Source organism: Oncorhynchus masou, chromosome 30 (assembly GCF_036934945.1).
Source record: "Oncorhynchus masou masou isolate Uvic2021 chromosome 30, UVic_Omas_1.1, whole genome shotgun sequence".
Taxonomy (NCBI): domain Eukaryota; kingdom Metazoa; phylum Chordata; class Actinopteri; order Salmoniformes; family Salmonidae; genus Oncorhynchus; species Oncorhynchus masou.
The window spans coordinates 20177294-20200782 of NC_088241.1; the positions used below are offsets into that span (position 1 = coordinate 20177294).

At 42.4% G+C, this 23489-nt stretch overlaps 1 protein-coding gene across 2 annotated transcripts in view; it reads right to left on the minus strand.

The window, feature by feature from the left end:
- Positions 1-2956: 2956 nt before the first annotated feature.
- The window catches only part of LOC135522300 (raftlin-like), a 71879-nt gene continuing 51346 nt past the window's right edge, over positions 2957-23489 (minus strand). For both annotated transcript variants that reach the window (XM_064948414.1, XM_064948413.1), the window contains exons 8-10: positions 11013-11116; positions 7723-7798; positions 2957-7003 (exon numbers count right to left, since the gene is read on the minus strand). In XM_064948414.1, coding sequence (XP_064804486.1) covers positions 6251-7003; positions 7723-7798; positions 11013-11116 — 933 coding nt within the window. In that variant the 3' untranslated portion in view covers positions 2957-6250. The remainder of the gene's footprint in view (positions 7004-7722; positions 7799-11012; positions 11117-23489) is intronic.

The following is a 23489-nucleotide window of genomic DNA, read 5'->3' on the forward strand; positions in this document are numbered from 1 at the left end:
TACTTTGAAAGGAACCTTATAAGACCATGAAGTGTTTAAATGCAGACAAAATACGCATTTGTTTGCTGAGTCATAAGCAGCATCAGAGGTAGGTACATCCAACCAGATGAGCAGGTGACTGGCATGACCACTAGATGGCAGTGTTATCTTAGAGGTGAGTTGACATGGTTCAGTGGATGGATGGTATGACACAGGGGCATTCAACTCTTACCCTACGAGGTCCGGTGCCTGCTGGCTTTCTGTTCTGCAGGATAATTAATTGCATCCACCTGGTGTCCCAGGTATAAATCAGTTCCTGGTAAGAGGGGAACAATAGGGGGAAAAGCAATGGGGCTGGCCTCAAGGTCCAGAGTTCAGTTTAAGGGGTATGACAGAACCAACTAGATGAAAACCAGTAAAAATAACAGTATACACAATGTAGATGAATAGAAATGATTAAGTGATCCGTTTGAATGTCCTCTTACAGTTTGCAGTAAATCAATTAACCTTTATGGCCCTCTGGGCACAGAATGGTTTTCCTTGAATTAACCTTGGCGTATCATTATACAAATATAAATATTTAGTCTGATAAAATCAGATCTTAAAACAAGATTACCAAAATTCTCCAGACATTCAGTATGCCACATTCAGCAGTTTTATCCCAAACCAAACATCAGTTCAGGTCTTAGTGGTAAACCCCATGGGCCACAGCGCTTTAGGCCATAAGTACAGTTGTTCAATACTACAACTGCAGGGTGGAAATGAGGATTTTTGACACGCTCTAGTGGTCCACCTCGTCCCCTTGGTCATTTAAGATCTAATAATGCTTCCTGTAGTGGACAACATGGATATGATGTGGTTGTGGTTTCATAGCCCTTGTTATAATGACCCTGTCCTCCCCAGGGCTCCTAGCTCTCATGATGTATAGATCACCCCTGACCGCGAAACTCTAAGTAAATAGGTTTGTTTTCACAAGCACCATTACCATGAGTTATGAACACATGGGGCCCACGTAATGTATTTTAATACAGCAGCTTAATGCCTATACATCTGATCAACTGTGACCCCTTCATGGTACTGAAAATGTCATAAGTAGATACGACAGATTTTAAACAATTGTTATGTTAGTTTTTTTTACCCCCTTGTGCCCCCTATGAAAATGACATTGTCTGTAAGCGCATAGCTACACAGCACTCAGGTCCAGCCTGATCCAACAATGGAGAGTCCTTGTACTGTAGACTGTGAGGGACTGACGTTTTCTGCATGTACCTCTTTACATTCTTTCAGCACTCCAAGGCCAACCTACAAGAGCCCTTCATTCGGGGGCCGATTCCAACCCGAGTTAAGCGTGTGTAAATGGAACGTAATTCCCTTTTTATGCACCTTTCTCTCTACGGGTATTCTGACCTTGAACTTGAGAATAGCATGCTATTCAACCGCTATTCGTTTTGGGTGGGGATCAAATAAATGAAGGTGTGGTGGAGGTGTGTCTACAGATATGCTGTATTCTGACCTCGACTTAATTCCCTCATAATTACACCATCTTTACACATGATGAAACAATGAATAAGTTGAAATTGATAAGAGCTAGGTAAATGAGTAAGACGTTTGGATAAGGGGATTGTAAATATAAATGACAATCGTTTCCTAACCCTAAATAATACACAAGATCAGAGTATTTTAAAATCTACTAACTGGTGGTGGAAAGGAGATAAATGTGTGTATTAAGATGGCTTTTTCATAAATCCCCATTCTGAACCAATTCTCTCAATTACACTGAGTGTACAAAACATTAGGAACACCTTTTTCCATGACAGACTGACCAGGTGATTCCAGGTGAAAGCTATGATCTTTTATTGGGGATTTTTTTTAAATCCACTAAAATCAGTGTAGATGAAGGGGAGGAGACAGGTTAAATAAGTATTTTTAAGCCTTGAGACAATCGAGACATGGATTGTGTATGTGTGCCATGTAGAGGGTGAATGGGCAAGGCCAATATATTTAAGTGCCTTTGAATGTGATATGGTAGTAGGTGCCAGGTGCACCGGTTTGAGTGTGACAAGAACTGCAACGCTGCTGGGGTTTTCACGCTCAAATGTTTCTCATGTGTATCAAGAATGGTCCATCACCTAAAGGCCATCCAGCTAACTTGACACAACTGTGGGAAGCATTGGAATCAACATGGTCCAGCATCCCTGTGGAACACTTGACACCTTGTAGAGTCCATGTCCTGATGAATTGAAGCTGTTCTGAGGGTCAAAGGAGGTGCAACTCAATATTAGGAAGGGGTTCCCAATTTTTTTGTACACTCACTGTCTTTGTCAAGAAAATTTGAATTAAAAGGTACACCATATTTAATGGGATGGCTTTAGAAATATGTACTGAAAACCCTTCCGAATGAAAACTCCACAAGAAAATCTGTTGGCCAGCAAGTTGGAGTGTTTTCAGCAGTTGAATTATATTTAGTCAGTACATGCAAGGTAGCCACACCTGCAAAGCTTGTTACACACCTGCAAAGCGTGTTACACACCTGCAAAGCTTGTTACACACCTGCAAAGCTTGTTACACACCTGCAAAGCTTGTTACACACCTGCAAAGCTTGTTACACACCTGCATACGGTAAGTATGGATACCAACTACCGAGAAGTGCTTAATAAATTTAAAAAAGAATAGATTTTCTGAGAGTGAATCGGGCCCTTAGAGCTGAACCTGAACAAAACATGTCTCAGCTTGTTTTTCTCACTGGCCAATGTCATGTTTAACCACCCGTGTGATTCTAATGGTGCATTTTAGTGTTTACGGAATCTAAGACATTGAAGGTTGCACATAAAGCTTTACAAGAGACTTGAAAATTGAAAGACCACTGATGAGCGAAATGTGTAGTGCTGGGTAATGATTTGAGTTTAGGAATGACCCCAAACATGGCAAAATACATTGGTTTTCAGAATTCCCCTAGAAACATAAAACACCACAGGTGCACATTAAATATAAATACTTTTATAATATACAAATTGTACAGTCATGAACAGTAGGGATGTGGACATTTCCATGAAAAGCGAATACAAAGAATAACTTCATTTTTACAAAGACTGCAGTGCATGACGGTAGCCGATGACCAAAGACACTCAACATTCAAAATGGCAGCGCAGGTGATGAAAACAGTAACATCGGAGATGAAACCTAACAATACAATTCCAGAGGCCACGAGCAAGCTAAAGTGACAACATAAAGAGATTGCCCTCCTACTGTATCATGTTTCTGTCATTTCTAATCTGTCCATTTCACATCATAACACACAGGAAATGAACCCTGGAACACACATTTTGCACAGCATTATCAAGAACAATTGCACTGCCACTGACTGCTGAGCTTTAAACAATTATGGTTACATAAAGACAGGAAATAGTAGATGACCTTTTTTCCATGAGTGGGTTGGAGGCGCTTGTTCTAGACAAGGCTGAGGTTCGTTAGTCACAGGATGAGGGATCGTCAAGGAAGAGTAAGTAAACAACATTCAGCATCATTTAACTGATGAAGTGCCAGATCCTGCTTCACCTTCTCTCCATATCCTTGTTTTTCAGTATCAGGGAAAATGTAGCCTACCCACTCTCCCCAGAGTCTACTTATGTCAAAGCTGAGCAAATGTACAATCACAAATCATCTCTTATCACGAGAGATGAGGCCATGGAGTTCACGACCCCCCAGGTAATACAAACGGATACAGGACCTGGTGTCATTTGACCCAACTCTGTGGAGGTTACAGTTGTCCATGTTAACGGTGTCCTACCGGAATGCTGTAGGTGTTAAAATACAATGATGTAAAGGATGAGATCACCTGATAGTTCCTGGCTGTATTTTTCCACACTTTCCTACAATAATTTGATGTACATTGTACTTGAACAGGCAGTATTGTCTTCCTGTAAAATAATATACAAAGGAACAAGGATCACAGATATATAAAAAAAGACTCAAATTGATATGAACAACAGGACTGATGAACACATAATAAACAATGTATGAATAAGCAAATATGACAGTCCTACGTGATCTTATATCTGGGCAAAAAGCGATTTGTTTAAATCTAAAGAGAAAAAATGACTTGATAAGAAGCCAATGGGGAAATCTGTCTCAGGTCCAGATAATCTCTACTGTTATCACAGAGGGGTGTTTTAGATTTACATTTCTAGATGATGTGAAATTCGTCCTAGCCACACAAATATTAAAACTGACAAGTCATTTATATTCTCTCTCTCGCTGTGACCCACAAAGCTAAATAAAATATGTTGAATACAACAAGTGCTTATTAAAGCTCGTAATCGCCTAAAGCGAAGTGTCGCTGGAGAAAAACAATACCACAGATAATATCACAGATAATATCACAAAATAAAAAAAAGATGCTGACTTCATATCAAATCTGCTATTTGACATGTGGGCAAACTCCTTTCTACTTGAACAAGTAGCAGCTGTGGAAAATCCATCAAATATGGTTCAAACATGACCTCTGACCACTTGGCCATTTGTAATGACCTCACGCCTACAGCATGGACCATATGGTGGAAAAAGTTGCCAATGACGACTCCATAGCTACAAATCCCCAATATGCCTAAGGAGGTAGCTAGCTCCAGTATGAGCGTTAGAAAGCACACTTCAGCTAGCGTTAGCACGACAGAATACACCGAGCCGAACTTCAAATCAAAAACAGAAACTCACCCTTTAAATCAACAACACCTGTTAAAGCCAAATTCCTTACCTCCCGTTCAAATCTAAAACAGAGAACACTGATTGTAGCAACCCTCTCAGGCTATAACACTGAAACCACCTTGAAACTTCTGACATTTGTACTTCACGATTTAGGCCCAGTATCACAATAAGGCTATCCTGGTCACAGTTTGGAATTCTATTCTATAAAATACATCTGCCATTGAGATGAACATTTCAGAACAGTCGGTTATTCAGAAAAATACCACATCTACAAAACGGCGACAAGCCTATATTCATCTGTAAACATACAGGTTTCTACAGACTTTGCTTAGCAACTGCAGCACAAGAAAAATCAATCCCTATGAAAATCACAATCCAAATGAAGTGCTATTTGTTATTTTTCGAGGTGAGGTTTTCCACTGTCAATAGCCACATAAGTGACCCCCATTATAAATGTATGACTTGACTGACACCCCACTGACAACGTCCATTAGCCGGTTAATGATTTCTCCACACAGCATCGATGCAGCACCACTTTAAAATGAAAAGCAACATGATACCTTGAAAGACTACATTATGATTTTGGTATGGTCAGAAATGACACCGTCAAAAAGGGCTTTTAAAAGCTTGAGGTGAAATACTAAAGCAAAGTCAATGGAAAATAGCAATTCGAACACAGCTATTCCAAATTGCTCAATCATTCTTTTTTTTTTTTTATACTTCTCCTGCGCTCCGTTACTATCTTGAACACCCAGCCGTGGCACAGCCCATAACCTTTCCCTCATACTTGCCAAGTACTTTTTAATGACCATTGATTGGAAAAGCTATTAAAATCAAACGTGTGTAAACTCTCAAAGTTGACTCAACATTTTCATGTTTGGTTCTCATCACACTTCACTTCCACTCACCCACACACATTCAATGGAGATATACTCCATTATCAAACCCTTGACTTGGCTTGGATATTGACACATTCGGAATGCAAGGCGAATGCATCATACCTACTATAAGAATCAAAGCGATTATCAGCATCATCTGTAGTACTTTACATTATGTGCTAAAAGTAAATCAAGTTCCATTCACCTTGCAATGGATTGCCTGTCGCAACCACAGCCACTCCATTTCCCACAGTTCTCCTCATCTAAACCCATGTGACATACAGTAACTGTACCACTATGGTACTGTACAAATAAGGACAAGCGAGTTTGCCTGGTTAAAGTCTGTGTTTCTTCAGACCCAAGCCCCACTGGTTCCATCAATTTGTCCATTATATCCAGTGACTCTCGTACATTAGTATCCTGTGCATCATTCTCAGTTATGTACGTTCACTATGTGTAGGCATAGGATCAGTCTGAGGCTGTGAGAGAGACTGGTGTGTGTCCATCTGTGGTAGAGATGCTGCAGAGGATAGAGTGATTACATGGCAGGAGGATGTTGCAGCAATTTAGGCTGTTCCAGGGGGTAATGGTGACTTTGTGGACCCCCTATCTCAGGTTATGATGTTTTGTAGGTAAATGATTGATGGGTAGTAAAACCCTTAGGTGTGATGTCTGCTGTGGTCTGAAGAGGTTTACACATCCGACCTTTGACTTTCTTCGGGGCATTGATTGGTCAATTTGATCTGTCCATCATCCTTTACTGCCTTTTGCACCTCCTGCACTAAATGTTCATCCTGGTCAGCTGGGTCTTGTTGCAAGTTATCATTATCAGTTTCTCCATTCTCTTCCCCTCCATTTGTCTCTTCCTTAGTCTCAACCCCATTTTCCTTCACTTCCATTTCAGCTCCTCCCCCTTTCTCCTCTTTCTGCCCTTGCTCTTTGGTCTCCACCTCCACCTCTGAACCCTTGGTAGTTTCGGTTTCATCATCAACTGCCACCCCATTTTCTTTCTCTTCCACGATCTCCCTCTCTCCATCTCTTTCCTCCTCAGTCTCTGCCCCTGCTTCTTCTCCCTCCTGCACTCTCCCTTCTTTGTCGCTCTTGTCATCTGTTCCTGCAGCTCCAACTCTCTCCTCCCCAGTTTCTACCTCGCTTTCTACCCCTTCCTCAGTTTCTGCCTCAACTTTTTTCTCTTCCTCCACCTCACAGGGAGCCTCACCCTCTTTACACACAGTCTCTTCCTCTACCTCTTTCACTTTCTCCTTTTTGTTCCCCCTGTTTCCCTTCACGTTCCTCTCCTCTTTGAGCACCTTTTCCCCATCGTCAAGAATCTTGGAATCTTCCAGATCTTTCTCTGCTGCCGATTGCTTGTTTTTTTTCTTCTTCTTGTTTTTTGACGTGTCTTTAACAGAGTTCTTGTTGGACTTGCTTTTGAATATCAGTTTCTGAAAGACAGGATGTTTGTGTAAGAACGTTTCTCTAAACTGCTGTTCCATTGGCCATGTTAAGGATGGACAGACAGACTGTTGGAAATTGACATAATAGCAAACTTGGAAAGAACAAATTAAAATGATTCTCATTGTGGGGAATGAAATGGTAATTTCAAGGGAATTGATTGGTGCCTTCAGGGGTACAGACCAAACAAGAAAATATGGCTGGTAATATTTTTTTAGATTGCCTCCATTGACCCTCTTTTAGCTGAGACTTACAGTATACTGAGGCAAACAGCATGTTTCCTGCACACCAACATTCACATTATCATTCTCTGCCCCACTCTGCCAGGGTTATTGCCCATCAGTTTGGTTGCCAATGGTGACCAGAGTTTAAATTCAGGTCACAGACAATATCAACACAGATTCATTCCACAAAGGACAAAGGTCAAATCTAGAGGTTATATCAGTACAATCTAGGGTCAAATGGAAAGTTCTTTCTCAACATGCATTGCCGTGGTTACCACAGAATGGCTCATATCTCAGGAAGAAAGGGGTTCATTCACATTTGACCGGCAGTGTGCATATTTATCTCTGTGAAAACAAAAAGAAGTGTGGTATGGTGAGGGGTGATGTTGGCCTTGGAGTGCTGCTCTGGCTAGTGAACAAGCTGCGAGTCAACCCACATGTGCCAAGACAAACACTAGGAGGGGTCACAATGAGAGGTCACACACCTTGGAGTCCCCCCTCTTGCGGGGAAGGACAGGTCTCTGAAGAAAAACGACCTGCTTGGTGGCCAAACTTCCATCACTAGTGTGGAGGGAGAGATAGGGAGATGGAGAGATAACAGGTAGAGGTGAAATTAGAGAGAGGGAGGGAGAGAGAATATAATTAGAACTGAAATACAAATAACTTTGGAAACCATAGCCATTTTCTTGATTGTTACTTTATTTGTAGAGAACAACATCTGTACCATCGATAAAGAAATCCATGTCACACAAATCAGATTGCCACAAGCTCTTTTAGAAATACTTGGGGTCATTTCAAAGCAAGGAAGAGAGGAATGGAAAATGCAGTTTGTATTATGATGCTCCAGTTCCACATGGGGGAGGAATCCACACTCCAGGGTAGACCTTATAATGGTTTGTGTGACTAGTATGGTCAGCGCTGATGCTATATTAATAGCTGACATCTACCACAGATGTGAGTTACATGGCAGTGGTCAACCTCGATAATTATGCTTTCTTCCCTTTCTGTCCTTTCTTGTTAACACGAGAAACCAAAAAGGAATTTGGAGAAATGATGTATGTAAATGTGAATATGTTCTATGCTTAGGAGAGAGTTCAGACACCAAGAGAAAGAGACCATGTTTACTGGTTTCCCCAAAACATGGCTGTCCTCATAAACTTCTCCAAAATAATCCCTGTCCATGCACATGTCACACTGTGTTCATTTATGGATAATCCATACAGCACAGATGACAGACAGACTAATCCACCGAGGAGATTCTGTCATCAGAGGGCTTCCGGTCTCTCGTGCTTGCTCTCTCTCCTGTTCAACTCTCTTCGTTCCATCTCACACGCATAACCTTCTCTCTGCTTCTCTCCTTCATCTTTCCATCCGACATGCACGTATCGACTCTTATTTCTTACTTTCGCCTGCTGTTTCTAACGATCTGTCTCCTTCACTTTACTCCTCTGCTTCTTCCTCTTCTGTGAGCTTCATGTAGACTTTCTCTGGCCTTTCCCTTTTCCCTTCACTCTTTTGTATTTCCCCTGATCTCTCTCTCTGTCACTTCCTCTCTCGGACTCCCTCATCCGTTAAAATAGATGTACTCTTATACACATGGGGAAGAAGCAGCTTTGAGTTAAGCTGGATCCTTAACTTGGCATATGAAGAACAACGGAAGTGTATGATAGGGTGACAACGGTATAGCGCTGGCTGCAAATCTTCCCCACAACATCAAATGGGCTTCCAAATCTCCTGTAGAGGCTTACTATCTAAACCACCCCCATTTCCTACCCCCCTCCTTACCCTGCGTTACCAACAACCTATTTTCCAGGCTGTCATATTGCCCGACAGCTTCCTGCTGACTGAAAGCGGAAAAGCCAACCGGAGTCCTAAGAAAAAGCCCAAACCCATTAAAGTAGAACGGAGCGGATGAATTACAGGCCCCTTGTTACTACAGTCCTCTCATAGCTGTCTATGACTTGTTGCTATAGTCCTCTCATAGCTGTCTATGCCTTGTTGCTACAGTCCTCTCATAGCTGTCAGTGTCTTGTTGCTACAGTCCTCTCATAGCTGCCAGTGTCTGCAGTACTGGAACAGAAACTTCATATACCAGCAACAAGACTTTCTTTGGTACAGTGGTAGGGGAACCTGGTGCATCATGTTTAGTGGTTACCTGTGGTTGTTCAATTCAGCTTTATTCATGTTTTCTGTAGTGTAATGTTAAGCATTTGTAACGGTATAATGAAGCACTTACTTATTTACTTAAAACAGTTACGATGTCCAAACATCAGATTTACACCAAACGTAACATGTTTCATGTTGCAGAAATATGTTGCACATTACCACGTGCACCTTCACATTCATGTTACGTTGATTAAAGAAGCCTTGTCCCGGTGGATGTTCACTTTAGTTGCTAACTAGTGTGTACGTAGGTCTATGTAGATCAGAGTCCATGTAGACCCCATTGGAAGAAGTGCACTTTGCTCATCCTCAGATAGTATCCCAACGTGCATGAGCTTTAATACAGTTGTGAAAATGGAAGAGTCAACATAATACAAGTGTAATGAACAAGCTAATCTGAAATGGGTCATCAGCTAGCGTTGCTGTGCACAAAGAGGCGAGTGTTTCAGAGATGGAGAGAAATGAGCGTTGCTGTGTTGTATCTAGGCCGGCTCTCTGATTAATTAGCCATGTTGCGCTGTTGTGTTGTTGCAATTTGAGAGAGAGAGATACAAATAAAGAGTGATGAAAAAACAAGGGACGAAAATAGAGCGGTAATTAATCAGCCATGCTCCGGAACGGTCACAAACACGACCACCAGAGACAAGGTCACGCAAGGGAAACATATAACTGCAACCGTGTTGAACTCTAAGCATATACTTGGAGTCTCCATAAGCGTGACACAACACATAACTCTGACTACTAGCGGCAATCAGTCGTTGAAACAATAACAAAGTGTTCTCCCCACCACTGTTTCAGTCGAAAACGGGGGCATGGGGTTGGAGAAATGCTACCACTCAAATTCTATGGATGCAAGGACCATCCATGATATTAAAATGATAGTTTAACCATGTGTTCAGGCTATACAGTGTTTGTTTGCCTTTACTTTGTTTACAAACATTGGAGTGAAACAAGCTTCTATTTTGGGTTCGACAGTTGAACTAAGTTCACAAGATATTTATTTACAAGTTCTATTCTTCAAGGATCAAAGCAAGGGGTACATATCATTGGATTGGACGTGTTCTGACTTGTGATAATGATGAGTGATTGTGACTGTGTAAAGTGGGGTTTCAGGTGAGAGACTTGGAAGACATGTTGTGGCTGCTGATAGATGACTGAGTTGTTGACTGCTAGCGAATGTGTGCGTGCATAGTCCTCATATAAGATGAATGAGTCAGCAGAGACTGAGAAAAAGAACCGTTACATTTCTCTGAAGGGATTTTCCAGTTACACACATTTGTGGGTTTAAACTGTCTCGCACCACACGCTGTTACGAATGAACCTGCCAATTGGGGCCAGTTCGTATTTTCGTTGAACAACCTGTTGAGTTCTTTTGACTGACTTCACAATCCATTGAAGTTGAGCTGTTAATTGACCAGTGATATGGGCTGACCATGGCTTTGTCTAAATGAGATGGCTGCTCTTTGAAATCAAAGAGAAGTCAGTGCAATCTCCAGAGGTTTAATCAGGTTGACCAATCGATACCAGAGTTAGGTAACCAGGAGATATGGTGGTCATTCCGGCCCTAACTCAACATTAGTGAGAGTGTGTATTGGAAGGTGAAAGTAGTTACCTGTTGGTCTTGATGATGGGTGTAGGCAGCACACACGTGAGTCTCCAGCCGTACATGGCAAGAGACTGGAGCAGGGGAACATAGTCTGTCTTCACCTGCAAGCCCTAAAGAGAGAATACAAACACATGAATATTACATACTCCAGTTATACACAAACACTATACACACGCATGCATACACGTACGCACAAGCACAAGTACGAGTAGGGCTGGCACAATTATCGTTTAATCCTATTACTGACAATTATAGACAATAACTGTGAACTTCAAAAATAATTATCATAATAGTCATAATGCATATTCATTTTAAGAGAAGGGGGGATTCAACTTCATATTCAAGTAGATATAAATGACTCAGTAGCAGGTTTTCATTTTTACGTGAAGTGGGTAAAGTTAGTAGTCATTTTACGAGCAGAATGGCACCGTTGGGAGTAGCTTCATTTCCAAAAGTTCCAAGAGGTTTTTGAGACGGGGGTGTTACCAAAGCTGGGTTGTACTCATTAGGTTTGTCGTAGCTATTTTTCAGAGATGCATTACGATGCTCAAAACATTTTAACAAAAATGACAATTATGACAATAACTGTGCCCATTTGCATGACAAGTAATCTTTACCCAAAATTCCAACGTATGAAAGCACACACACAGGCAGACAGGCACACACACGCACAAATGTATGCATGCATAAACACATAGACCATTAAAACCCCATCAAAAGATCCACGATTACCCAAGATCTTGACAACAGATGATGAACTATGTATGATGCATAGCAAAATACATACATTTCTGTCAGATTGTTCGCTGGTATGACAGTGTAGTGCACATGAGATTTGGGTTAAAGACACACGCTCGTCACACGCACACATGCGCTAACGCCTCTGCTCACACAGGAAGTGTGTTTGTGGTGTTCCATCTCCTCTGCATCTGCCCTCACTGACAAACCACAGCATTCAGATATGAAAAGAAATACACTGCTCAAAAAATAAAGGGAACACTAAAATAGCACATCCTAGATCTGAATGAATGAAATATTCTTATTAAATACTTTTTCTTTTAGTTGAATGTGCTGACAACAAAATCACACAAAAATTATCAATGGAAATCAAATTTATCAACACATGGAGGTCTGGATTTGGAGTCGCACTCAAAATTAAGGTGGAAAACCACACTACAGGCTGATCCAACATTGATGTAATGTCCTTAAAACAAGTCAAAATGAGGCTCAGTAGTGTGTGTGGCCTCCACGTGCCTGTATGACCTCCCTACAACGCCTGGGCCTGCTCCTGATGAGGTGGTGGATGGTCTCCTGAGGGATCTCCTCCCAGACCTGGACTAAAGCATCCACCAACTCCTGGACAGTCTGTGGTGCAACATGGCGTTGGTGGATGGAGCGAGACATGATGTCCCAGATGTGCTCAATTGGATTCAGGTCTGGGGAACGGGCGGGCCAGTCCATAGCATCAATGCCTTCCTCTTGCGGGAACTGCTGACACACTCCAGCCACATGAGGTCTAGCATGGTCTTGCATTAGGAGGAACCCAGGGCCAACCTCACCAGCATATGGTCTCACATGGTCTGAGGATCTCATCTCGGTACCTAATGGCTACCTCTGGTGAGCACATGGAGGGTTGTGCAGCCCCCCAAAGAAATGCCACCCCACACCATGACTGACCCACCGCCAAACTGGTCATGCTGGAGGATGTTGCAGGCAGCAGAACGTTCTCCACGGCGTCTCCAGACTCTGTCACGTCTGTCACATGTGCTCAGTGTGAACCTGCTTTCATCTGTGAAAAGCACAGGGCGCCAGTGGTGAATTTGCCAATCTTGGTGTTCTCTGGCAAATGCCAAACGTCCTGCATGGTGTTGGGCTGTAAGCACAACCCCCACCTGTGGACGTCGGGCCCTCATACCACCCTCATGGAGTCTGTTTCTGACCGTTTGAACAGACACATGCACATTTGTGGCCTGCTGGAGGTCATTTTGCAGGGCTCTGGCAGTGCTCCTCCTGCTCCTCCTTCGTTTGAACAGACACATGCACATTTGTGGCCTGCTGGAGGTCATTTTGCAGGGCTCTGGCAGTGCTCCTCCTGCTCCTCCTTGAACAAAGGCGGAGTAGCGGTCCTGCTGCTGTGTTTTTGCCCTCCTACGGCCTCCTCCACGTCTCCTGATGTATTGGCCTGTCTCCTGGTAGCGCCTCCATGCTCTGGACACTACGCTGACAGACACAGCAAACCTTCTTGCCACAGCTCACATTGATGTGCCATCCTGGATGAGCTGCACTATCTGAGCCACTTGTGTGGGTTGTAGACTCAGTCTCATGCTACCACTAGAGTGAAAGCACCGCCAGCATTCAAAAGTGACCAAAACATCAGCCAAGAAGCATAGGAACTGCTAATTGAAGTCTATTCCGCACCAATGTGTCGGAGGAAAGACCATGGACCTGGCAACCTTGGTCAGTGGGTCCCAAACCAACAGATAATGTATTATTTATTATTATTTATTTTTACCCTGCACTGCGCCCGGCCCACCACAGGAGTGGCTGGTGCGCGATGAGACCTCCCGGTCGCGGCCGATTACGACAGAGCCTGCGCGTGAACTCAGACTCTCTGGTGGCACAGCTGGCGCTGCAGTACAGCACCCTTAACCACTGCGCCACCCGGGAGGTGCTGTGAGTGCTGTGTTTTAGGGTTTGTGTTGGAACCTCTGCCAGAAATGGACACATTTTCAAAGCCATAAAAGCAAAGTAAATTGGGAAATAAGTTTTGTTTAATGGCCCTCTTCATTCCTGAGCGTAACTGAGACTCGACTGAGTGAATCATGTTCTGGAAGTTTCCCTCCCCCTGATCTCACCGTGGTCATCTTGCTGCATCAGCACATGAGAAATGGAACCTGGGGTCTTAGCAGTAACTCTGTGTTCTGATTTGTGTGTTAAATATAATCTATATATAAAAACAAGGTAGGAAGCAAGCTAGGGTGGTAAAGGGCTACATTATCAAGAGTGGAGAACAGTGAGGTAGGGGCTAAGATTTGAAAACAGAACCGTGTTATAGAGTAAAACTAGCAGGATGGTGTTGAGTTCACAAAGAGTTGGAGGAAAGGAAACAGAGCTCTATTGTTTTGAGATAATTCTCAACCGTTTCTATTTGAGAAGAATTGACAAGACTTCGCTCCCTTTTTGCAATAAGTCTAATTGTACCTTCATGTTTTTACAGGCCGTAGTCTGGTCTATCAGCCCAGGGAAATGATCTAGGCTACTCCTCTAACCTTCTAGCTATCACTTTGTCTTTGGACCGGGCTGCACTTCTTCCACCACAATCTCATTGTATTTTTATGGGCAGCGTATCCTGAAACGAGGCTTAAAAGTCAATCATTGAGAGACTGAGAACATTTTTTGAAAACCAACAGCTGTAATGAAGACTAATCACACCATATACAGTATAATAATAAGAGTAATAATAATCAACATAGTTTCAATAGAATATGTCAACATTTTGACATTTAACCATTGCAGTTCACCTAGATGTCAACCAATTATTAGTCACATATTTCGGTGAGCAGAATTCTCTGTGAACTTCCTCATCCACAAGCCATGATCATAATTTCCACATCCCTCATCAAACTAGTCTGACCATAGGAGTGGACTCATGCAGGGAAAGTGAAAATTGGTCTCTGTATATAGGTCAGCTCATCTCACCTCGGCTTCAGAGGAAAAATAAATCATTGGCAAAGGATACACTTTAATGATCCCTTCAGTGGTCTCCCTGCCACACCTGCTGCGACATGACTATTGACATGCCTTGGTTTACTTTTGACCAGTATGTGTTAAAATAAATATTTCAGTAAAAAGCCAAATAACAAGCAATATCTATGCTTAGATAATCTTTAAAAAGTCATGCAAGTTATTACTAATTTCCCCAAGACCCATTGGTGCTGTTGAATGAAAAACTCATCTCCAAAACATAAACTTTTCAGGAAATGGAAAAAACAGCCACATTTTCTCATTAATGAACATAAAATTATGAAACTTCAGAAGCTATTTTTAATCCATGTTCTTGGTCCTGAAATGTCATGAATTGTTCAGAATTAATTGAGGGAAGTTACTGCTTTCAATACATGCAGAATTGTAGGTACGAGGTATTCATCTGACAGAGATTATAATTGAGTCTATTCTGGCTATTCAACATTTTGCAACACCCACTGCATGTTAATTGGCTACTTAAATCAGGCAGCACCAATAGGATTGATGGCATATTTCAGCTCATTACATCATATAAATCAAGCATAGCACCATGACAGACAAATGTTGAGAGAACTAGAGTCTAGACTACAAGTTAACATGAGAGGCCCTCTGACTGATGATACCTGTTAAAATGGCCAGCTTCAGTCAGCTGATTCTAGCCATCCTTTATGGTTAGCTCTAGTTGGGCAGTTGAGCCTCCTATTCAGAGGCCCCCCACTTTTGTTAGTATCTTATTAGCCAAGGTCACGCCAAGTACTTATCATCACATCTTGTTCAGCCTATCAGCAGCCTTAATTTCCGGGACTTCAGTTTCAGTTGGTCTATGTCAGAAACATGCTATCTCCATCCTGATGAGCACTTCCACAGTTTTCCCTCCTACTGAAGTTTTCCACTGTGGAATGAATCCCTGTATGACTGATGTTTAATTGTGCGTGCATCTAAACGTAAGTGCCTTGAGATCTGTGTCATGTTATGTGGAGCTAAGTTTTGTGGTTTATTGTGTACAATTACCATGTGTTGAGCTTGTTTGCTAGCACTACAGTTAGCATTTTGCATCGGAATGCATGAGCATTTTAGCATGACTGTTAGCGATTAGCGGTTTGTTAGCCTTGTTCATTTATGAACAAGGCTATCTTGTATTCTATATATATATACAGTGGGGGAAAAAAGTATTTAGTCAGCCACCAATTGTGCAAGTTCTCCCACTTAAAAAGATGAGAGAGGCCTGTAATTTTCATCATAGGTACACTTCAACTATGACAGACAAAATGAGGAAAGAAAATCCAGAAAATCACAGTGTAGGATTTTTAATGAATTTATTTGCAAATTATGGTGGAAAATAAGTATTTGGTCAATAACAAAAGTTTATCTCAATACTTTGGTGTAGCTATTATACCAGCTTATACGAACAGGAGTTCGCATTAACTTCTTGTGACTCCCCATCCCGGTTCCGGGAGCGTAATCATCGCCTGACACTAATTAGCATAACGCAATGGACATAAATATCCCTAGAAAATATTCCTATTCATGAAAATCACAAATGAAATATATTGAGACACAGCTTAGCCTTTTGTTAACCTCTTGATGCTATGGGGGCGCTATTTCATTTTTGGATGAAAAACGTTCCCGTTTTAAACAAGATATTTTGTCACAAAAAGATGCTCGACTATGCATACAATTGATAGCTTTGGAAAGCTTTCAAAAACACTCGGATTGATTTTTCTCGTGTCCAGAACTACCAAGATATTTTCAGTTTTGGAAACGTGTTTTCTCCAAAGCTGTCGTGAGCTTCAGGCAAAACCAAGATGAGACGGCATCCAGGAAATGAGCAGGATTTTTGAGGCTCTGTTTTCCATTGTCTCCTTATATGGCTGTGAATGCGAGAGATTTATTGAGATTTATTGAATGTGCACCAATCCAGTCAATCCCTTTCTGTCGTTTCATCATCCTATATGAAGAATGGTGTCTGCAGCATTGTGACGTATTTGTAGGCAGATCATTGGAAGATTGACCATAAAAAGAGACCACATTTACCAGGTGTCCGGGTTACGGGTGCACCTCGGTGTCCTGCGCCAGCCATCTTCAAATTGGCCAAGGTGCTGTCAATCACCAAAAGTCAGCTGCTAATGACAGTATTTTTCCATGGGATTCAGAGCATGTTGTCCGGTCCTCTGGAAAGTGCAAGGGCTTCGGGCCAACTCTTTTCTCTGTATATATCAATGATGTTGGTCTTGCTGCGGGCGATATATCAATGAAGAGATATGTGAAAAAACACCATTTTTGAGGATTGATTCCAAACAACGTTAATTTGCCATGTTTAAAACGGTCGAGCAGAATTATGTAGTTAATCCGGAAAAAGTTTTACGTAAAATGCCTATTTACTCTGGTGACTGATTTATAAACTTGATATCCACTTAAAACGGCATCTAGACATTATCTAACATTTAGTTTTCAACAGCGGAGATTTGTACAAACCTTCCCATTTGTAACATTGTTTCCAGACGCATAGTAATGTGGGAGTCAGGATAAAACAGACAGGCAGATTTTCTCAGCCACGAAACAGACGCATTTTTTTCAGGAAAAACTGCAGTCTTTCCATTTGGTATGTAACTGAGAGTCTCCTCATTGAAAACATCAGAAGCTCTTCAAAAGGTAAATGATTTTATTTATTTGGTTATCTGGCATCAAGTCTCTTGGGGTATGTCTCTAGTTTTTTTAGGAGATTTTTGCCCATAATGTTGCGTGCTAAATGCTACTCAAAATGCTATGCTAGCTTTGCATACTCTTACACAAATTAGTCAATTTCTATGGTTCAAAAGCATATTTTGAAAATCTGAGATGACAGTGTTGTTAAGAAAAGGCTAAGCTTATTTAGGGCCATCCATCATTCCTTTAACTGACCAGTTTCCCAGTCCCTGACAATGAAAAACATCCCCACAATACCACCACCATGCTTATTTTCATTTTAGTTTGTTTGCTTGAATGCCAAAAAACAAAATTTTCAGAAATCGTTTAATTTTTTTCCTGGACACTCTTTGCAAAGTCCAGCTCTTATGCTAATGAGCCTGAGGCTTTAGTCACGGTTAAACCCGGATCCGGGATGGGGAGTTCATATTCTTAAAACATTTTAATAATGTATTTAATGGTGATCCGTGGGCTGTTCAAAGTTTTGGATATTTTTTATAACCCAACCCTGATCTGTACTTCTCCACAACTTTGTCCCTGACCTGTTTGGAGACCTCCTTGGTCTGCTTGGTGCCGCTTGCTTGGTGGCGCCCCTTGCTTAGTGGTGTTGCAGACTCTGGGGCCTTTCAGAAGAGGTGTATACAGTGGGGAGAATAAGTATTTGATTCACTGCCGATTTTGCAGGTTTTCCTACTTACAAAGCATGTAGAGGTCTGTAATTTGTATCATAGGTACACTTCAACTGTGAGAGACAGAATCTAAAATCCAGAAAATCACATTGGATGATTTTTAAGTAATTAATTTGCATTTTGTTGCATGACATAAGTATTTGATACATCAGAAAAGCAGAACTTAATATTTGGTACAGAAACCTTTGTTTGCAATTACAGAGATCATACGTTTCCTGTACTTCTTGACCCGGATTGCACACACTACAGCAGAGATTTTGGCCCACTCCTCCATACAGACCTTCTCCAGATCCTTCAGGTTTCGAGGCTGTCGCTGGGCAATACGGACATTTTTTATTGGGTTCAGGTCTGGAGACAGGCTAGGCCACTCCAGGACCTTGAGATGCTTCTTACGGAGCCACTCCTTAGTTGCCCTGGCTGTGTGTTTCGGGTCGTTGTCATGCTGGAAGACCCAGCCACGACCCATCTTCAATGCTCTTACTGAGGGAAGAAGGTTGTTGGCCAAGATCTCGCGATAAATGGCCCCATCCATCCTCCCCTCAATACGATGCAGTCGTCCTGTCCCCTTTGCAGAAAAGCATCCCCAAAGAATGATGTTTCCACCTCCATGCTTCATGGATGGTGTTCTTGGGGTGGTACTCATTCTTCTTCTTCCTCCAGACATGGTGATTGGAGTTTAGACCAAAAAGCTCTATTTTTGTCTCATCACACCACATGACCTTTTCCCATTCCTCCTCTGGATCATCCAGATGGTCATTGGCAAACTTCAGATGGGCCTGGACATGCACTGGCTTGAGCAGGGGGACCTTGCGTGCGCTGCAGGATTTTGATCCATGACGGCGTAGTGTGTTACTAATGGTTTTCTTTGAGACTGTGGTCCCAGCTCCCAGACCAAGTCCTGCCGTGTAGTTCTGGGCTGATCCCTCACCTTCCTCCTTAGTCTGTCTGGGTGCAAGACATCCTGGTCCGCGACGGGGCTGGTTTTCTTTTCGTAATCCGTCACATACCTCGTGTCTGAGCCGTTGAATTGCGACACTACTTTGTCTCTATACTGACGCTTAGCTTGTTTGATTGCCTTGCAAAGGGAATAGCTACACTGTGTGTATTCGGTCATGTTCCCAATCCACGTGATCGAAGCAATCTTAATGGTGGAATCAGATATGTCGGACCAGCGTTGAACAGACCTGAGCGCGAGAGCTTCCTGTTTTAGTCTCTGGGAGAAATAAAATGGAGTCGTGGTCAGTTTTCCAAAAGGAGGGTGGGGGAGGGCCTTATATGCATTGCGGAAGTTAGAATAACAATGATCCAGGGTTTTACCAGCCCTGGTAGCGCAATCGATATGCTGATAGAATTTAGGGAGTCTTGTTTTCAGATTAGCCTTGTTAAAATCCCCAGCTACAATGAATGCAGCCTCAGGATATGTGGTTTCCAGTTTACATAGAGTCAAATAAAGTTTGTTCAGGGCCGTCAATGTGTCTGCCTGGGGGGGGGGGAATATATGCGGCTGTGATTATAATCGAAGAGAATTCTCTTGGTACATAATGCGGCCGACATTTGATTGGAGGAATTCTAAGTCAGGTGAACAGAAGTACTTGAGTTCCTGTATGTTGTTATGATCACACCACGTCTCGTTAATAATAAAGCATACCCCCCCGCCCCTCTTCTCACCAGAAAGATGCTTGTTTCTGTCGGCGCGATGCGTGAAGAAACCAGCTGGCTGTGCCGACTCCGATAGTGTGTCTCAAGTGAGCCATGTTTCCGTGAAACAAAGAACGTTACAGTCTCTTATGTCTCTCTGGAATGTTACCCGTGCTCAGATTTCATCAACCTTGTTGTCAAGAGACTGGACATTGGCGAGTAGTATGCTCGGGAGCGGTGCGCAATTTGCTTGTCTCCGGAGCCTGACCAGAAGACCGCTTTGTCTGCCCCTTTTACAGCGACGTTGTTTTGGTTCGCCGGCTGGGATCCAATCCATTGTCCTGGGTGGTGGGCAAAATACAGGATCCGCTTCGGGAAAGTCGTATTCCTGGTCATAATGATGGTGAGTTGACGTTGCTCTTATATTCAGTAGTGCCTCCCGACTTTATGTAATAAAACCTAAGATTACCAATGTAAGAAATAACACGTAAAAAAAACAAATACGGGACTCCCGGATGACGCAGTGGTCTAGGAAACTGCATTGCAGTGCCACCAGAGACTCTGGGTTCGAGCCCAGGCTCTGTCGCAGCCGGCCGCGACCGGGAGGTCCATGGGCGACGCACAATTGGCCTAGCGTCGTCCAGGTTAGGGAGGGTTTGGCCGGTAGGTAAATCCTTGTCTCATCGCGCACTAGCGACTCCTGTGGCGGGCCGGGCGCAGTGCAGGCTAACCAGGTGCACGGTGTTTCCTCCGACACATTGGTGCGGCTGGCTTCCGGGTTGGAGGCGCGTTGTGTTAAGAAGCAGTGTGGCTTGGTTAGGTTGTGTTTCGGGGGACGCATGGCTTTCGACCTTAGTCTCTCCTGAGCCCGTACGGGAGTTGTAGCGATGAGACAAGATAGTAACTACTAACAATTGGATACTACAAAAAGGGGGTAACAAAAAAGATACTGCATAGTTTCCTAGGAACACGAAGTGAGGCGGCCATCTCTGTCGGCGCCGGAAGAGTATTAGATCACATGACACTGAAATTGCACAAAGGTGGACTTTATTTAACTAATTATGTCACTTATGAAGGTAATTGGTTGCACCAGATCTTATTTAGGGTCTTCATAGCAAAGGGGGTGAATACATATGCACGCACCACTTTTCTGTTTTTTATTTATTATATATATATTTTTAAACGTGTTATTTTTTTTTCATTTCACTTCACCAATTTGGACTATTTTGTGTATGTCCATGACATGAAATCCATATAAAAATCCATAAATTACAGGTTGTAATGCAACAAAATAAGAAAAACGCCACGGGGTTGAATACTTTTACAAGGACCTATACACCTATAAATGTATCTAGAAATCAGCTTAAACAAGTGCAAATTCAGCTACTTTGTTGTTGTTCTGACTGCACTGTTTGACGTTACTATAAGTTAGCTGTAGTTGGCTAGCAAGCAAGCAAGGGAGGAGAATGTTGCCAGCCAGTGTGGCAATAGAACATTTAGAACGAACGACTGGGTCACGTCCATAGATACAAAACAAAAAGACTGAACAACTGGGTCGCATCTAATGACCAGCCTGCTTGGGTAGCAACTCTAGATTTGTGTCGGGACTATACCTTGTGGAAGGATGAAATAGTATTAAAAAAATCATGGAAATAATGTTTTTAATACAAATATGTAAATCATTATTTGAACGTGTTGGTAACGCCCTCGAAGTGATAATGCCCTCGAAGTCGGTGTTTGGAGGATATATTGTGGTCTCCTGAGTGGCGCAGCGGTCTAGGGCACAGCATCTCAGTGCAAAAGGCGTTACTACAGTCCCTGGTTCAAATCCAGGCTAAATCACATCTGGCTGTGATTGTGATTGGGAGTCCCATAGGGCGGCGCACAATTGGCCCAGTGTCGTCTGGGTTTGGCTGGGGAAGGCCGTCATTGTAGAATAAGAATTTGTTCTAACCTGACTTGCCTAAAAGGTTACCGTAATTGCTGGACTATTAAGCGCACCTGAATATAAACCGCATCCACTGAATTATTAAAAAATACGTAGTTTTTACATAAATAAGCCGCACATGTCTATACAGCCTTTAAACGAAACACGGCTTGTAACAAAAATAAATAGGCTTTAACGAAACACGGCTTGTAACAAAAATTAAAACAGTAGCCTACCAAGAAAGTCATTGGTCACCATCTTCCTCCTCCTGTGCACTGAAACCACTGAAGTCATCTCCTTCGGTGTCGGAGTTGAATAGCCTCAGAATTGCTTCTTCCGATGTTGGATCGTTTTCATTGTCGCTCTCGTCACTTTCATCCGGAGGCAAATACCCCGCTGAGCTCATGCTGCCCCTTCAACACGCAGCAGTCCAGCCTTTCGAAACCCGTTGATGAAAGTGGATTTTTTGACAATGCTCCACGCTGTCAGGACCCACTGGCAGACTTGACCATAAGATGCTCTTCGCCTGCGGCCAGTTTTAGTGAAGGATTTCTCCCCACTTGTCATCCAAGCCTCCCACTGTACAAGGAGCGCCACCTTAAATGCACGATTTACACTGATGTCGAGTGGCTGCAAATACTTTGGGCCATCTGCTTTTCTTCCCTCTGAAAAGCTTTTGTTGTCTTTCTGCACTGAGTCAGTTCCTCACGCTGCTGTTTCCAACGTCTTATCATCGACTCATTAAGGCCAAGCTCCCATGCAGCAGCTCTATTTCCTTTTCCAACAGCCAGATTTATCGCCTTCAACTTGAAAGCTGCATCATATGCATTTCTCCGTGTCTTTGCCATGATGAGGGTGACAAAATTACTACCGTAATTAGAATGATAGGAAGTTTGAGCGCGCTCAATTTACGTCACATCATGTGACGGTGCTCAGTTTTTTGGCGCCATGAATCTTGTGAAAGCGGGAAAAATCCATAAATTAGCCGCGTCATTGTATAAACCGCGAGGTTCAACGTGTGGGAATAAAGTAGCGGTTTATAGTCCGGAAATTACGTTACTTTTTTTAACAACACCGTGCCAATATATCCTCCAAATATTGGCTTTTTGGGCATTATCACTTAAGTATAACACTTCATAAAATCTCAAGTAATGTACAGTATAACCCAAATGTTGACCATATTGCACCACATGCATTCCAAATCCCCAAAGGACACAGTTAGGCATTAAATATTAGCAGTAGTGCTATCATAAAATAATATTCACACACATCCACTTCCTGTTGTTTTCAGTTGTCATTCATGTTATTTGTTAAATAATTTATCTAGAAATTGAGAATGTTAGTAGTACACTAACATGCCGGTAAGTATTTCATTCCCTTCCATCAATATGAACTAATAACAAGGTTGCAAAATCTATAAAGAATATTTCTCAGAGGTCTCTAGGAGAGGAACTTTTTGTTGCAGTTTTAAGAGCTCAATGAAGGGGAGGCATTGCATTATATCCAAGGCTGAACTTTCATATTGATTTTCCTTTTGATACGAGAGACGGGAGCACAGTCCTAATTTGAATTTCATTGTGTAGGAAATTATGTCTAGTTATTCATTTTGTGGGCTCCATGAACATCTACTATATGTCCTATTCAGTTCATTTAGGAATTTATTGTAGAAATAGGAAAAGGTCTTCCAGTCAGATGCAAATGTCTTTCATTGTAGCCGAGCTTTGTCAGTCGGCCTTCATCAGAGCATAGTCATTTATTGAAGAAAATGGGAAGTATGTCTCTGATTGGCTAAAGTAGAAT